Here is an 18,780-nt window from a genome sequence, read left to right as displayed (position 1 = left end):
CAAACGTTCGACATTTTGATATATTGACATTTTCAATTAGCATTGGTGCTATGTATACGCACTTATGCTGGCTGAGACACGCATTTCGAGAGTTACTCTCACGCCACACTTCACAAAGCCAAATTAAGTTCAGACTTAAACAAATTAGACGCAGGCTTTTAGTGTAAGACAAAGGCGATTTTCCACCTATTGAAATTTACATTGGAAAAAATAGAAATTTATTTACTTTTGTTACGAAAGTGTGTGGTGTCATGCCCCGCGCTGAGGCGCATTCGTGGTCTTAAGTGGTTTTCTTGCAGTCAACTCTTGACACTTGGCATTCAAGTGCGGTTTTGTTTCGATTTTTTTTTGGATTATTTATATCACTCAAAACAATGCAAATGGTGCGAGTTTTATTTCGAATACAAATCAAATAAAAGGCTATAAAAATAGAAAAACAAATAGTTTAAAAATAATAAAGAAACAAATGAAAAGAAAAACAAGTTTCTCTAGGAAAACGTGCAGTCATAAAATCTAGAAGAAACGAATGACAGGCTTCTAGTATCTAAATACGAATGTATATGTACGTCAGCAGTCACAGGGCAAGCCCCAAAAGGTGGAGCGGTGCTTTATTGGGTTCGGAGAAAATTCACATAGCACACACATACATACACATTAACTCAGATCTGCTAAAAGTTATCTACAAACACACCTTAACTTCAGAAAGACAAGGTTCACACAAAGAGAAAATAAAAATTTTAGCCAATATCTAACTGTGCTTCTATAAATATTCGTAAAGGCTTAGACGTAAACAGGAAATGCCAAGCGTATAGAGTCTCAGATAAGAGAGTATTGAGTAAGCCACAACCGCAATTCATTCAATTTATTCATTCATTCATATTCTGCAGCATTTGACGACACACAACTTCGGCGCTAACTCCACATTCAGCCTGTGCGGTACATACGCACATAGTGTAGTGTACAGAGTACATACACTGTGTGGCGTTAGTGCCAGGCTTAATGAAAGCCGCGCTTGCCTTTATTATAATCCATTATCGTGCGCTCAACATTTTTATCTGCTCAGATTTCAAGCAAACTTGTTTGGATTCTTGGAATTTCTACCTTTTAATTAAGTCGCAAAAACCGCCGAGTGCACACAATTTTATTGCGAAAAGGTGGTGCAGATGAAGAAGGTAGGCAGACAAATATGTAGGTTGTAAATACAAAAAAAAAGAGCGAAGACAAAATTGTCAAAAATGCAAAATCTAATTTCGTATGCTGACATCGTGAAGGTCAGTTAGTCGACTTCAGTTTCGGTGAGGACAAGACATAAGAACATACATTAAGATACAAAAACAGAATTTTGAAACCAAAATGTCATACACAGTCTCAAAGCATCATCAACAGTTTACAAGAGAAACGTATGGATCCCTAATACTTGGAGTCTGAGCCCTTTCATGCCATATACGAGTACATACATATATGGTAGATAGACAGGAACTGAGTGCTGCTGAACTTTAAATATACTGAGCTTACCTCTCCAGTGTTAACAGCCTTTTGGAGTATTTCGTACTCGTAAAGAGATATACTGGGTTTGTCCAGAAAGTAATAGGACTGAGTCGATTTAAAAAACGTATAGAACCAATCGTTATAATTATTTGAAAACTTTTAAAATAGGCTGCGGAAGTGTTGGGATGCCGGCCTTGGTTAGGTAGCTGTTCACAAGACGGCGGTGTGAGCCGAGGTGTTGGCATGGGCAAACTTTCAATCGGCTGCGAAGCCAACCCAATGCGAACCCAATTGACGCTTCGTTTGAGTATCTTGAGGACTTCCAAGAAAAACTTGGCGTTGACGGTTTGTCCAGGTGGAACAAATTCTTGGTGGACGATGCCTTTAATGTCAAAAAAGACAATGAGTATCGTTTTCACTTTGGATTTGCTCATTGTTCCGATCTGCCACCAAAACACACCACTTCTTGCTAAAGCAACATCTGCGTAAGCCTGCTTGATCAAAGCAAACGTCTTTGTCGCAGATTTACCGAGTTTTACACAGAATTTAATCCCGTACCTCTGCTCTAACGAATGATGCATTTTCGGCTTGCATCACTCACAGAAACACCTCGAGCGAAACCTGACCCTCTAGGTGCTCGGAGACAACTGACCAGCTGTTCGTTCGTCGCGGCAGAAGAAAATCAGCCCTATTACTTTCCGGATAATACAAATAAGCTTCATGAAAGTGAAACAACTTGAGCATCTTTAAACCGACAATATCCCTCGTATTAACGATTGATTGTTTGAGATTATACGAACTTCATTATCTATCACTGGTTTTCGAGGTTTCTTCTTTTGAAGAGCTAAATCTGACCAGCTATTTATTACTGAGTACTGACTTTTGAAGTTTGTAAGAACTTCAGAACCCATTTTATTTCGTCACCCTTTAGGCGGGATTGTTGGTAAGGGGAAAAATGTGTTAACTCAATTAAGGCCCGTTTTCTCAATTTCTGGTTAGCAGCCATCTGTCAGTTAAGTTATGATTAAAAAAGCTCTTCACCGAAAGAAAGAGTCTTGGTTAAGTTAACCAGAACTTAACTGACAGATGTCTGCTAACTAAATTTTGAGAAAAAGTTAAAAAAAAGTTCTTTACCGAAAGAAGGAGCCTGGGTTAAGTTAACCAGAACTTAACTGGCAGATGTCTGCTAACTAAATTTTGAGAAAACGTTAAAAAAAAAGTTCTTTACGGAAAGAAGGAGTCTTGGTTAAGTTAACCAGAACTTAACTGACAGATGGCTGCTAACCAGATAGTGACAGAAAATAGCTCTAAAAATACAAAGTTAAAAGCATAGTTTTTTACATACGGAAACGGCTGTTCATTAAGCTTCTCCTGTAACTCGAAATATTGACGTGAACGCTCGATTATCCATCTAGTATTTCAGTAAATCCTAAAGAACAAAGACTTCAAATAGTGCACATTTACTCTTACAACCACTAGCGGTACTTTTGTCAGTTAAAAAAAAGAACATAAAATATAGTTTTAAGACTACCCATGGCTATCCCAGAATCTCATAAATCATCTAACTCTTCAACTTTTTCTTTTCATTTGCAGAAACTTTATGCGAAAGCGATCTATGACAACATTGCCGACTCGCCCGATGAGTTGGCCTTCAAGAAAGGCGATGTCCTCACCGTCATAGAACAGGACACAGACGGCCTGAAAGGTTGGTGGCTCTGCTGTTTGCGTGGACGCGAGGTAAGCATTTGCCATTTTCGGCGCAACAAACTTAAACGCGAAGTTAACAGCATTGTCAGATTTTTATCAGCAAACCATTTGTAATGCCTAAATTGGCTGCGGCTAAAGGCAGAAGTAGAACAATAAAAGCAACCACACTAAAAATTATATTAAGACGAACTGTAGGTACAAGTGGCAGCAACTATTTTCGTGCGTAAGAGCGCAAAGCGGACACTATAAAGGAGTGGATGACTGCAGGACGCACTGTCTGATTGGCTGAGTGACAGCTTTGTTATTAATAAAATATGCAAAATTACTTAATCTATGCATCAGCAACGTATCCGCTCAGGCGCTCAGTCGCTCAGCTCTGCTGCTCTTCAGCCGTTCATTTTCGACTAACAGCACTATTAGCAACATAGCCGCAAGGGTGTTGCTGTGGTTTTTGGCTCAGCACTTTAATTTCACAGCATTTTAGATTTGCTGCTATTTTTAGTGCAGGGATAATTACAAAGTAGCTGCGATGGCAGCAACAGCCACAGGAGTGTGAAGTGGCAGCAATTGTACAGGCAGGCGTATGGAGAGGCAGTCAACTTGTTGCAAGTGCTTTAGCGTTGCGGTGTCTGTGGTGGGGGCCTGCGGGGCGCTTGCTTGTCACGCAGTGGAATTTAGTTTTTAATTGCACGCAAATTGCAGAACATTTCAAAAGTTTTTCTTTTTTGTTTTGTGGGATTCAACATAATGTTTGACATTCAATTTGCAGTTATTGTTGTTGCTGCTGTAGTTGGACGCATGTTCTGCCTAGAGTCATGCAAGTACTTTAGAATAAAGTTGAAGGGGTTAGTGTGGTGTTAATTTTCTGACAAGCACTTTGAGATATGCGAGCTTAGAGGAATGTATTGGTATTTATATACATATATGTCTGTATGTATGCTTAATCACAGCAAAAATAAAACCAAATCCTCAAGCCGGAAATACATTTTATATCACTTTATATCCCAGTTTCCTTTGATCGAAGTAGAATTTGAGGCATTGCTGCTTGAATGCCACACAAAAAGATATTTTAAGAATTTGCTTAGCTAAGACCCCTTATACCCTTAATTCTGGAATAAACTCGTAAATTCAAATGTCTCCTACCTAGTTATTTAAAATTTAAGATTAAGTTAACTTAAGTTCAAACAGATTGAAGACCATTGTAGTTCACAAAAATATGAAAAATGCTTGAAGCTTAATGTTCAATGAATACACATGAATTGACATTAAAGGAATGCGAACAGAAAAACATCGATGATAAATATGTGATAATTACAATAATCGGGTTTTCGTAACCGGAACTGCAACTGGTCTGGATGCGGTCAAGAACTGTCACCGCAGCACATCACCTAACACAACTCGGTCAATGTTTTAAGCAGCTACAATAGCATTTCATTACCACTAACTAGTGTGAAATTGCCCCACTTCTTACATATTTGATATTAACTCTGCTTTGATTTACACTTGAGTGTTGAAATAGCCTAAAACTTATTTTAAAAAAGTTTATGGCTGAAAATTCTAACTCCGATCATTTGATTTTGCGGAAAAGCTCATTTAATTATACTAAAAATATTCAGTTTTCGAGTTCCCTAGGTATCTTTGTTAGTTCGCACGGTTCGTAAGGTAGTTAATCTCTAAGGAAGATGCCCGAAAACGGTAAGTCATATTTCTCAAGCAACCCATTTCAAGAGAATCGTGTAAAACAACTACGCAAGCCAAGTAGTTCTCATGAAATCATACACGTTGAGTGCGATAAACCCAAAAATACTCTTTGTCTTGTCTCTAAGTAACAAAATACCGTCAAGTAACGGTGTAGAGCTTGGGCCTAACTAAGGCAATTTATTTTCTTCTTCTTTAATGGCGTAGACACCGCTTACGCGATTATAGCAGATTTTACAACAGTACTCCAGTCGTGCCTCCTTTTCGCTGTTTGACGTCTTTTGGATATTCCAAGTGTAGCCAGGTCCTTCTCCGCTTGGTCTTCCCAACGAAGTGGTGGTCTTCCTCTTCCTCTGCTTTCCCTGGCAGTACTGCATCGAATACTCTCAGAGCTGGAGTATTTTCATCCATTCAGACGACATGACATAGCCAGCATAGCCGCTCTCTCTTAATTTGCTGAACGACGTCAATGACGACGTTTATCTCGTACAACTCATTATTCCACCGACTGCGATAACCGTCATTGCCAATGCGCAAAGGACCATAAATCCTCTGCAGAGCCTTTCTCTCGAAAACCCGTAACGCCGACTCATGAGCTGTTGTCATCGTCCAAGCCTCTGCACCATATAGCAGAACGGCGATGATGAGTGCTTTGTAGAGTTTGGTCTTTGTTCGTCGAGGTAGGACTTTACTTCACAGCCCAATAGAGAAAAAATTATCAACAACTTCGAAGTTATGACTGTCAACAGTGACGTGAGAGCCAAATCGCGAGTCCGACGGCTGTTTGATTGATGACAGGAGATATCTCGGTTTGCCCTCATTCACTGCCAGCCCAATTCATATCTATTCATGTTTACATTTCCATTCCATTATTTAAGTTAATTATTATTTTTTTTTGCAACTTCTTGATTTTCCAGACTGAATATAAAGTCTCATTAAAAACCGAAATAAGTTCTCACTAATGCAAGTAAATACATATACAAAACCATAACTACATTTGTATTTATCTGTCAATGCACTATCTCGCTTTTGCGCGCAACCTTGAGAGTCTATTGCAAAAATTCAAAAATAATCGATTCACTGCCAAAAATCGTACCAAATGGATATTTATGGCTGGCAGTGTCAAACTGACAGACAAAACGTTAATTTATTTTAATTTAATACACTGGGGCATTGATTTCGGTGCGTCACGATGTTAGTGTGTGTGAGTGTGTATGTTTGCTAACAATTTAATTAAGCGCCGTTTAAATGCGCCACATGCCACAAAGCGAGTTGAAAGCACACATACACAAACGTCGCATTTAAGCATCAACTGAGCGACTGCAGCCACAAAGCTGGCGGCGCCAAACGACTCAGGCGGCGGCTTAGCGTCAAAGCAGCACAGAAACCACTTGTCAGCGGCGAAATAATCAGCGATTGGCCAGCAAAACAGTTTGTCAAGCGGTGCAAAAGCAATAAAAATTTGAAACATCAACAAAAAATATAAAAAAATTAACAACACTTTCATTGCTGCACTACAACAAACACGCTGGCGGCAATAAAAATTGGAAAAGTTTAATTAAAAAGGCAACACCACACTCTAATAGAAACAATTAACCCAAAAGTCAATTACAATAGCAACATCAACAGCAACTGCAGTAACGGCATTAGTATGTATGCCGCTACCTAGAAACAAAAGCGTCGGCGAAACATTATTGCTGCTTGATTGCTTGGCGCAAGCGTTGGCAACAATGTGGTGGCGTGTCTGCGGCTATATCGTTGTTGTTGTTGTTGTTTTTGACATTTATTGGCAACATGTGTTCTGCGCTTACTTGTTGACAGCTCGGTGGGTTGGCTTGTTGCTCGGTTGTCGCGAATTTGGAGCAATCAACAACATTCGTCGCATCACAGCCTCAACTAAAACCACAACAACAACAAAAATGCTTACATAAATGCAGCATAAATTTACACATATAATATTTGCAATGTTGCCACGCAAAAAAATTTAATTTTCGAACAATCGAAAGCTGCCTTGTGGAAAAAATTTATAGCAAGGAAATAAATATTAGAAAAATCAAAAGCTGATCTGTAAGAAAAAAATAAGGACCCTGAAATAATATTTTCAAAACCGGAAGTTCTCCTGTAAAATAAAGCAAAGGAGTTGGGTTATATATTGTGTAAATCGAAAATTGCCCTGTAGGAAGTAAAGAGCTGAAATATTTTTTTGGAAATTTTAGGAAAAATTTAATGCCAATGAAAATTTGGAAAAATCAAGAACTGACCTGTAGGAAAAATGTATGGACTCTGAAATAATTTTTTTCAAGAAAAAAGAATTATGGTAATGAAATAAATATTAGGAAACTCAGGAAAAAGTAAGAAATAAACATTTTCCAAACCGAAAGCTTCCCTGTAAAACAATGCAAAGGAGTTGGATTATCTATTCGGTTAATTGAAAGGTGCACTGTAGGAACAAAGTAAAAGAGCTGAAATAAATTTTCGGAAAATCGAAGGAATCGATTAGGAAAAGGGTAAGGACGATGAAATAAATATTCGGAAAATCGAAAGCTGCCTTGTAGGAAAAATATAAGACCGAAGACTGAAATGTATATTACTGTAGAATTTAAGGAGAAAAGCAGTGTGGTCAAACGACTCTAACATTTTTTTTTTGCTAAATTTTACGACATTTTATAATGTATTTTTTTTTTATTCTGGACAAAAGGTATGAAGAGGAGTTGTATAGTTTCGCACAAAAATTCCTGTAAGATGGAAAAACCCCCTTCCTCACTTACGGATACAAATCCCAGCCGATTTCCTTCTAGAAAATACTCATTCGAAAGAGTGACTTTAGAAATAAAATACTCATCGAAAATGTTTGGCTATATGGATTTAGGGATCGATCACAGTAACATTCTGATTCTAACATACTGAAAAAACCTTATACGGGTTAATAGATTTTCTACTGCTCTATGGATGGTTATTTCAAATGCAGAACATAGATAGATCTCTACCAGAATGATGCAAAACATAGATAGATCTCTAAGAAGCACGCGCCTAAGAACAAATTTAAGAATGTCTCAATTATTTTAAGGTCATACGAAACATACATATGTACCTTTTTTTAAATTTTCCTACAGGGTATGTATGAAAAACCGAAATTAAACTGGGTGTAACTAGGGCAAACAGCTACCTAAAAGTAATTATATTATATTATATATAAAAACATACATATCGTCACCTGAAATGCAAAATAACGTATCATCAAAAAATTCGAAATTGAGTGTCTTATTGACTACGCTTCACTACTTCAAATTATATACATAATATTAAATATGTTCAACATTTTCTGGTTCTGCGGTCATATATAAACCAGTTTTAACCAATATTAATATTTTGTTTCACTCATGTTCCATTTTATTCCGTGTTTCATTCATGCCACTGTAAATTTCTGAAAATGTTGTTACGTTATTTTGCATTTCAGGTGACGATATGTATATGATACGTGTATATTTATGTATCTTTATATGTGTGCGTTCTCCTTAATTGCAATATAATAATTCATCGTTTGCACAATGGCATGGCGGTTGACGGTTATGTCCGCCACTTAATTATTGTCGTGACTGCGCCACCGATTTTTCGATATTGCAACAATTTATCAATTCACATAAATATATAAATATTAATTTCGCAAATCTATCAAATAATTGTTGGCAATTTTCTAACAATGAACAGCAAGTGAACAAAGCAATTGAGGCCATTTAAGCAAAGGCAATGAATCACAATTAACTTTTCGCCATTGATTTGAGCTAGTTACTTAATTGTTGTAGGAATTAAATAGCGGTATATACAGTTATGCACATTATTTATATATTTCACATATTTCTATATATTTCCTCGCTTTGTTCATTTCAGGGCCTCTGTCCCGGCAATCGGTTACGCATATTAAACTCTTACGATTCCGGCTGTTATTCGCTGTCACCGCCACCCTCACCCTGTCCCTCGCTGGCACCCAGCCTGCTCACCTTGAACAGCAACTCCACCGCTTGCTATGATCATTTGTCCATTAACAGCAGCGGTGGCACCATCAGCAGCAGCGGCAGCAGTAGTCATCATGCCAGCCATGCGAACGCCCACAACGGTGTCGGACTGCGCGACAATCAACAGACACACCTCCTGACACAGCAGCAGCGACAGGGCACACGACGCTCCTGGCATGTATCGCCAAATAAGGTAAGCGACACCATATGGCTTAGTTATGTTGTCTCTGTATGTGTGGGTGTATTTGTGTGTATGTTAAAGAGTGAATGGCTGTTTAAACTGTCAGCTTGAAATGCAAATAAGGCACAGCAAGGACGTGAGTAGCGGAAATTCGCTTTTTTAAGGGATTTGGCGCGTTATGCAAGCTCAAAATTAGCATAACTGCTGTAGTAGAAGGAGTCTATCGCTCAGTTGTAGGCTTATGGAACTTCGTGCAAAATGTGAGGTCTTATTAATAATAATAATAATCCTTTAATAAATGACGTTTTTATTCTTGAGTTGCCAATGAACTTCAAGTCTTGTGATTTCAAACTGGCGAATGACACGCGCGATGTTTTGCTCCAAGGCCAATTTATTGAACCAATCGTTACAATTCTTTAAAAACTTTCAAAATAGTCTCCTTCTGCGCCGATGCAGCGCGGCCAACACGATTTCCAAGCATTGAAGGCGTCAGGGAAAGCATTCTCCGGAATAGCCTTGAGAGCCGAGATGCATGCTGCTTGGATCCCTTCTGTCGTCTCAAAATGCCTGCCTTTCATCGGCCTTTTCAGGCAAGGAAACAAAAAAAGTCAGGTGGCCACATCTGGGCCGTTGCGGAAACGTTCGGATGCTGGCCTTGGTTAGGTAGGTTAGGCCGGGGCGTTGTCGTGATGCAACTTCCAATCGGCTGCGATGGCTTGTCGGAGCCGATTGACCCTTCTTTGGAGTATCTTGAGTATTTCCATAAAACTTGTCGTCGATGGTTTGTCCAGGAGGAAAAAATTCATGGTGGACGATGCCTTTGATGTCAAAAAAGAAAATGAGCAACGTTTTCACTTTGGATTTGCTAATTCTTGCGGTCTTCATAAGCGATCTCTTTCTGGCTCTCCAAAAAGATATGGTGGCTCCGAAACACACCATCTGAGTGAGCCTGCTTGATCAAAGCAAACGTCTCTGTCGCAGATTTACCCAGTTTCACACAGAATTTAATCACGTACCTCTGCTCTAATGAACACTGCATTTTCGGCTTGCACCATTCACACTAACACGCCGCGCGAAAATGTTTGTCCTGACTATCCAGGTGCTCGGAAAAAACCGACCTGGCGTTCGTTCCTTAGCTAGGAATGCCCCTACCGAATCCGGTCGATGCCAGCACGCTCCAAAGTATAGTTGCGGTGGAAGAAAATCAGTCCTCTTGCTTTCCAGACAAACCCTGTAGACTTTAAACTTTACATATCCTCACAAAAAAAATCTAACGGTGTGATATCATACGATCCAATCGACCGGCCCACAACAGGAAATTATATATCTGCTCACCGAAGTGTTCTCTCAATGAATCCATTGATTGATTCGATGTGTGAGAAGTGGACCCGTCTTGTTGGAACCAAATGTCGCCGAGAACACATTTACGATCTCATCGGCCCCATTTTTGAAGAAATATGGAACGATAATTCCACCAGCCCACAAACCACGCCAAAACGTTGTTTTTTTCCGCCGAATCGACTCTACATCGTCTTCGTGGACACTCTACGGCTGCTATATTTGCTTCTCTGCGAGCTGGACGTGCTGAATGCGGTCGAATACTAAATGCTGAGTCTCAAGATGGATGATGGTATTGCGAATAGTATATAGCTTATTTGAGCGAAGCGCGCGAAACACATTCTTTACAGAACATAAATTTAATAAAAGATCAACGTATGACACTTTGAATCTAATTCTTGAGCTAAGTTTCATAGAAAACATTGAATTTTACTGTACTCCACCCATTTTTCGCTAAGCTGATGACAAATTTCTGTTATCATTCGCAAACATTTGTGGTAATTCCACCTACTTTTACGAATGCTACAACTTAAAACCGAAGCAGGTCGCACATGTGATGCGCTCGTGGTGTGCGACACAGCAAAATCGTACATATTATATATACATATACTTACAAATAAACTTTTTATCTACATACATATATATGTATATACCACATTATTTGCACTTAATTAGAGCATTTCAACTAGATTGCTAGCCAAAGCCAACAAAGTAGTCGCAAAAATGCAAAGCCAAAATATCGCAAAAAGAAATAACTTTAAAAAATCGCAAACTCATTGTGAATTGTGCATTAAGTGTCTAAAGTTTAGACACCGTTAACTGGCCAAGTGTATGTGATCAATAGCAGACGGCCAGTGGAGTGGTGTTTGGTGGCTAGTGGTGGTTGATTGCTCACTACTGATTGGCATTTGACGCTTGAGCTGCCGCAGCGGCGACTCGCAGGCTTTTTTAAGCCCACTTGATCCGATTTTGCGCGACGCCATTCAATTTGATTACGAAGTGTGAGGTGTGGTGTGTATTCAGGTGAATAATGTGAAAAGGTGTCAATTGACATTCGATAAGATCATGTTTGCGGATCACAAAATGAGACAGCCGACGATCAGCGATATGGGAGAGTGCGAAAAAAGCTATTATTTGGATAATTTGGAAATGTAAATGCGCTTGGGGAGCGCTATGTAATTGAAAACTAAAAGCGTAAAACCGGATTCGCTTACATTTCACTGATAATAGCGAAAAAATTTAGTGGCTTGGTCATTGCACCCGCTTTGGTGTGGGGGTTCAATGCAAATTTGCGGCGCAAATTCGTATAATTTATTATATAAAACAAACTTTTTATTGCAATTAATTTTTATACCCTGAATAGATTATATCAAGTTTGCTATGAAGTTTTTAACACTGTAAAAGATTTACATGAAAACTGAGTCGATTTAATCCATTTGTCTGTTCGTTTATACCTGAAATAGTCCCTCAGTTTTCGAGATATCGTTCTGAAATTTCGCACACGTTCTTTTCTCTCGAAGAAACTGCTCATTTGTCGAAACCGTCGACATCGGACGACTATAGGATATATGTAACTGCAATACAAATTGATCGATGAAAATTCAGTCATTGTATGGAAAACTCGCTTATTTGGCAAGATATCTTCACACAACTTGGCAAGCATAATTGTCGAAGGTAACTCTACAATATGCGAATAAAATTTTTAGATCCAACTATGATAGCATTTAGCTGCCCTACAAAGCGATCGGTCGAAAGGTCTTGAAACTCAGCAGTGGAGGTCTTCCAGTCCTTGTATGAAAAACTTTTTTAACTCATGAGATATCTTCAGGAAATTTCGCATGGAGTATTTTCCAAGACAACGCTCTAATCTCCGAAAAAAAATTTCAGATCGGATCACTATAGCATATAGTTGCCATACAAATTGTTTGGTCAAAATCCAGTGTTTGTATGGAAAACTTTTTTATTTGACTAGATATCTTCACGAAATTTCACGTAGAATATTTTCCAAGGCAACACTATAACCTCCAAAGAATTGTTTTTAGATCGGGCAATCATAGCATATGCTGCCATACAAACTGACTCATCAAAATCAAGCTTTTAAATGGAAAACTTCTTAAACAGTGAAGGGTATTGCAGCTACGGTGCAACCCAAGTTAATTTTGTTTTGTTTTTGTGGAAAATCGACAAGCTAATCACGATTGAAATCTATTTACATATAATACACCCACTATCTGTTTACCTATCAAAACATTGTCTACCACAAAACTCCATACAAACAAACACACTTTCGCAAACGCCTTGCAATTGCAATTCGGTAAATGTTACTTTCCCTTTCTCCTATAAAATACAAATCAAATGCAAAACGTTCAATAAAAAGTGAGAAACTCAGCAGTGAGCGCAACGCCAAAAAGACAAGTGAAAAACTCGCAAATGAAAATTATAGACTCATAAAAGTTTCTACTCAATATCAAAAATCATCAATCTGGAAATCACATAAAGCTCATTCAGGCACGTAAATTCATTTCACTAAACACACATACATACATACATATGTATGTACTAGCCACAGCAAGAAAAGCAGGCGACCCCTTGATGCCACTCGGCCACCAGCGCCCGTGCAATTGCAGTTAACCAGCACACGGAATCATAAAAATAATAGCAATCAAGCACACACACACTCACATACACAATTGTAAATGAAAAAGTTGAGTGTCCAAAATTTGTTATACGCCTGTGGCAGCTAACGCATGCAGCAGCAGCAGCAGCAGCGACGGTCTGAGTGAAGAGTGGAGTTAGCCGGTGCCACACAGCTTTTTCTACGAGCTTGGAACTCGTAAAATACTCGTACTGACTAACGGCTCGTGGCTGTGGCCGCGTATTTCGCTTTTACTTGCAGCGCTGCGGTCAACAAATATGCAAGATTTACAGTTTTAGTAATGTCTGTCTGCCTATATGTACGCTGAATGCAATAAAATTTGACTTTAATTTCTTAAAAATCGCATAAAATTCAAAACGATGTCGGACACATTCGGACAGGTTTCGTAGACAGCTTTCATAGGAGGAAAAGTTGAGTTATGAGTTTTGCTCGCGACTTCTTTCATTCTAAGCTTGCTGAAAGTGGTGATGTAATAAAACTGAAACTCTCTTTCTCGCTCTCTCTCCTATTACACTTTTCTTCTTCTTAAAGAAATTAGCCGCGATTAACTCGCCATTTATCAAGTCAACTCGATATCTTATTCTATCGGCGATTCAGGCAATAAAGGCTATTGGAAAATGTTCGTATTTCTAACCAACTTATTTTTTTTATTTTTATAATATTTATATATATAACCAAATTTGTACTATTTTGGTCGACCACTTTTTGCCATTTTTCCGCTAGAGACATTATTCTATCAGCGTCCAACTTTTCTGGTTTCTCGGCGAAAAACTGCTACAAGTAATTTTCACAGGCTTCTCTTGAAGCCAACTATACTCCATTAAGGGAGTTCTGCATTGACCGAAACAAATGGTGGTTCGATGGTGCAAGGTCAGGTCTATATGGTGGTTGCATCAAAACTTCCCAGCCAAGCTCTCCCAGTTTTTGCCGAGTCATCAAAGATACGTGTGATCTAGCGTTGTCCTGATGAAAGACGAAGCCTTTTTCTGTTTGGTCTCCTGTTACCATTCGCTTCAGAAATGGTTCGACTTAATTTCGTTTCAGCAAAGAATCGCAGATGTTAATTCGGTGCATTAAATATTTCACAGACAATTCGTGTGTCTACCCAAACATCGAGCTTCTCTTTGTAGCCAACATTTTTTAAATGGTTCAAAACCATTTGATGATGAATGTTAAGTTCCTTAGCGATGTCATGGCTGCTTATGTCGAATTTTCAACGATAGGTCGACCAGAGCGAGGTGCATCTTTCACATCGAAATTTCCAGAACGGAAGCGAGCGAACCATTTTGTGCTACACGTACTGATACAGCATCATCTCCCTAAACTTCACAAATTTAGTTGGAAGAATGCCTGTTTGATACAAAAATTTGGAAATATACTGAAATTCTTCATTATTTTCACCCATTTTTGAACAGCCGTAAATTGTTTTCAACTTTCCCGAATTTTATTAATTTTTTTGGTTAAATGAAGCTTAAACTCTCGCCTTTCCAACACTATACAGTATGTGATTGGTAGCATTGGAGATATACGACTGCAACGACATATATTGACAAAATACGAAAAAACTTCTTCGACTACCCATTATACCAACACTGTGAAAATCGATGAAATCGGAAGATAGACTTTTTACCGAAAATATCGATCAATGTATGGAATATACAATTGAGTTTCAGAGAAAAGCTTTTCCTGATAATAATATCTTTCTACATCGAAAATGGGTTGAATAGGGTCAATACTTCCCTTAGGCCCCATATATCTGATATAAAGATTTTCGAGCTTCCGGGTGACTTTAAACTTCATATATCGGCCAATATATAAGTTATCTTAATAAAATTTGGAAAGTGTTCTTCTTTAAACGGTGAATATTTGTGCTTAGAATCAAAAAAATATAACTAACAGGCCTTATGTACCTGAAGGGTCTTCTCTGCCAAGAGTATGAAATGTTCGCTTATACCCAAGCCTAACTCTGCCTTACTATTGTTTTTATTAATTATTGAAAATATTTTTTTCTTTAATAATTTTGGCAGTATCCGAACCATTGCACTCTTAACCTTGTGTTTCTTTGTTGTTTTCCTACACATATGCCACATAAGTACCTGTTGCACAGACAAAATTGCATTAAAAACTAATAAAAATAAATCAACGCACGAAGTCTTGGCAAAAAAATGAATTTGCATTTAACATGCAATTGAGTGCATTCAAAAAACAAAAACAACAACATTCAAGCGAAATAGCAGTCGATCAGACGAAAAATGCAACGCCCACCGCCACTTGGACGAAAAATGTGAATTTTCATTGAGGAAAAAATTATCATATACATATTAGTATTATACATGTATGTATATATGTTATATATGTATATTACATATGGACATACATATGTATGTGTATGTATTTGTTATTTCAGTGAATTTCACATTAAGCAAATAAAGTGACTGGCGACGCGCGTTGGCCGAAAGGTGATAAAAACTGGTCAGAATAAAATGTAAAAATTTTCAGAATTTGGAGCGGAAATGTAAATTGAGTAATTGAGCGGCCCACACGCATCAAAGAGCGATAAAACATAGCATAGCAAAGCATGTCATGCGTTTTCATAGGAAATGCATATTTTACAAAACAAAAACAAAAATATATGTACAAAATATTTTAATAATAAAAATAAAAGCTTTTTATAGCAACAAAAATGCAGAGCTATTTAATAAAGAAATAAAAATCAGTGGAAAAATAGATAAAGCCTTCTTATATGTATATCGGCGCACATAGTGCCTGGCGCCGTTATCGCAGCCGCTGACCATTATGGCGCTGAGTGACAGTTAACTTTATGGTCAAAACGATGCGAAACAGTTGAGTTCCTTGAGCCCGCATATGGCTAGGGGCAGCTGGTGCAGCTTTTAGGAAATCAAAACAAATAGCAACAACAACTACAGCAGTAGGAATAATAACTATCGGCATAACATGAGGCGGGCGCTAAATGGAGTGGTGGCACTTACAGCTAGCTAGATGTTGGCTTAAATGATTATATTGTTGTTGTTGTTGTTGTTATCGTTTGTCACGTTGCGCTGGCGACGCATCAAAGTGCTGCTGCTGCTGTTGAACTACCGAATGATGATGTTGCTGACCGCAGGCGGTGATGTTGCCACTGCTGTAACTGTATTCGACAAATTTATATGTATGTGTATGTGTGCGCGCATGTGTGTGTGTGTTGCAACAGACCATTTTCTTGTTGTTGCTTAAAAATGTCCACGTTTTGACCAAATGCAGACGCGCTGCCGCAATAGCTTGTACGGGTAACGCACAGTGCCATTTGCCAGCCCACATCCATATGTACATAAAGGGTCTTTTTTTAGACGTGTATTTTTGAAGAAGGAAAAAACGCGTGTAATGTCATATTACGGCCAACAATTTCGCTTTATTATAAGAAATATATCTTTTCTTAGTATGTATAGGATTGACCTTTTATCCTAACCTAACCTGACCGCCGCGCCTGTATCGCATAATCTCCAGCCGAACTGGCCCAATTTTCGACCACTTTATACTGCAATTGGGGCCGTATGTCAAATAATGTGCCGAACTTTTTCTTCCACGGCGTCAAACGTCTCGGGCTTATCTTATCACATAACCTCACAGAAAATAATCCAGCGCACGATCTTGGAGGCCACACCGCAGATCCACGACAACCAAAAGATTCCTTCAATAAATTGATTGTTTCGTTGTTTTTGTTGGAACCAAAGGTCGTCGCACATCAGCATCCTCCAATTCATGCACGAAAAGGTTATTAATCGGAGACATGAGCCAAGGCGTTCCTCGTTGACTCTAACATTACGGCCAGCTTCATTTTCGAAAAAAGATGGACCAATGATTCCCTCTCCACATAGAGCCCACCAAACATTGACTTTTTGAGGATGGGTTTCATCGCTGACAAAATTTGATTATGAAAATCGCTATCGGTATTGTCTATCTCGTTTTGGATCCTTTCACCGAACTTGCGACGCTAATGCTGATCGCTCGGCTTCAATTATTGCACGAGTTGCAATCTGTAAGCCCGCAAAACAAGATCCTTCCGCAATATCTTTCATAAAGTGGATGGACTAAGGTCCGAAACTCCAAACCAAGACCCTTCCGCAGTATCGTCCATAAAGAGAATGGGCGCGCGGTGGTCTTCTTCGATAATCTGCTTCCCAGCAGCAAAAGCGTCTCCGATGCGCACTGTACGACGTCTCTGAGGATGCCCATTATCCACTAGAGTAAACGTGGTACGAAACCAATCCATAGCTGCTCTAATTATCGACATTGCCGGAAGTTTATAGCGAGTCGTCACGCAAACCGAACCCTTAAACGAGAGTTCCTGAGTAAGTCTCTTCACCATGAAATGGCAAACCACGATTACGCGATTATAGCCGAGTAACAGCTGTCAGAAAGACCAACTTTGAAAAAGGTCTTATCTTATTGAAAACCACACGTCCAAAAAAAACACCCGTTGAATGTATGTATATATGTGTTGAATTAGATATTTGTAAATGTTGCTTAACTCCATTGCGCAGCAGCAGGCCATTTGAAGAATACTCGCGCTATATTTTACGAACTTATGAGTGCGCAGTTGGCAATAACGGCCAGAAGCCACAACAACAACGGCAATAGCAACCACTGCAAAGCAATAACTTTAACAGCGAAAACAGCTAAAAACAGCAGCAGCAAGTAACAACTTCTTTTTCAACTGAAATGTGTGTATTTTGACATGAGTCCATTGTATCGTGTGGCATGATGCTTGTTGCACGCCCCGCCGCCGGTCTTCCGCGCAATCTCCCATATCCACTATACTGTACTAAACTATATATGGCCGCTAGCTGGCCAGACCATTTGGCATGATGGCCTCTCCGCTATGCCGTTTACTCGTACGTCCGCCTGTCCGTCCAGACAACTCTGCTAGCTCCACGGCTTCGACGTGCAGCTTGTTATGGACATGTGAGAGAAATTTCGCCAGCTCGGACGTGCGTGCTGCTTGAGCCGACTGGCACATTATGGGAATGCGCGGACTAATAGCATTGAGAAGGCCATAGCGGACAAATAGTGCATACGTGCGCACATATCTACACTCACACACCTATATACACATACACAAATGCATATCTATATAAAAGAAATGATTTGGCATCGAATTGGTATAATATGTTGGAAGAGAGAAATGTGCTACAAAAACAACTAGTGAACCGAACATGAAATACGAAAGCATGGTTCATCAGCTTAGCAAGAGCAAGAGGAACAAAAAAACCAACAACAACAGTAAAAGGTTACATAAATATTTATTCAAGTGATTCTATGCTCTTTTTTTGGCGATGTCTCGCTGTCTCAGCGTGCTGCGGCACAATACCGAAGTGTACGTCGCTTATGGATCTTTCGTTACCTGAAGTCAAAATCTAAATTGAATACAGAAGCCTCATTAAAGCGAAAAAACATAAGCAATAAGGCAGTGTCTGTGGAATGTGCGCACAAACTAAACAACTTCCTTTGGTTGCACTCAACAAATGTTTGTATGTTTGTGTTTATAAAAAAAAAATATTGCATTGCATTCATAAAACAAGAAAGAAATTATAAATAGGTGCAATGCATTTCTAAGAACTCGTGTTTGTATGTATGGCAAGCAGGAATTTCAGGAATGCCAAATTTTTTTATTGTAACAATTTGGTAAGGTTGCTGGTGAA

At 38.9% G+C, this 18,780-nt stretch overlaps 1 protein-coding gene across 1 annotated transcript in view; it reads left to right on the top strand.

Moving 5' to 3' along the window:
* LOC105223623 (breast cancer anti-estrogen resistance protein 1) overlaps positions 1 to 18,780 on the top strand; it is a 62,453-nt gene that overhangs the window by 31,194 nt on the left and 12,479 nt on the right. Inside the window, exons 2-3 of the mRNA XM_049458523.1 lie at positions 3,082 to 3,225; positions 8,782 to 9,099. Coding sequence (XP_049314480.1) covers positions 3,082 to 3,225; positions 8,782 to 9,099 — 462 coding nt within the window. The remainder of the gene's footprint in view (positions 1 to 3,081; positions 3,226 to 8,781; positions 9,100 to 18,780) is intronic.

The sequence above is a fragment of the Bactrocera dorsalis genome, chromosome 5 (assembly GCF_023373825.1).
Source record: "Bactrocera dorsalis isolate Fly_Bdor chromosome 5, ASM2337382v1, whole genome shotgun sequence".
In the NCBI taxonomy this organism is placed as follows: Eukaryota; Metazoa; Arthropoda; class Insecta; order Diptera; family Tephritidae; genus Bactrocera; species Bactrocera dorsalis.
This window is presented reverse-complemented; position numbering and strand designations above follow the sequence as displayed.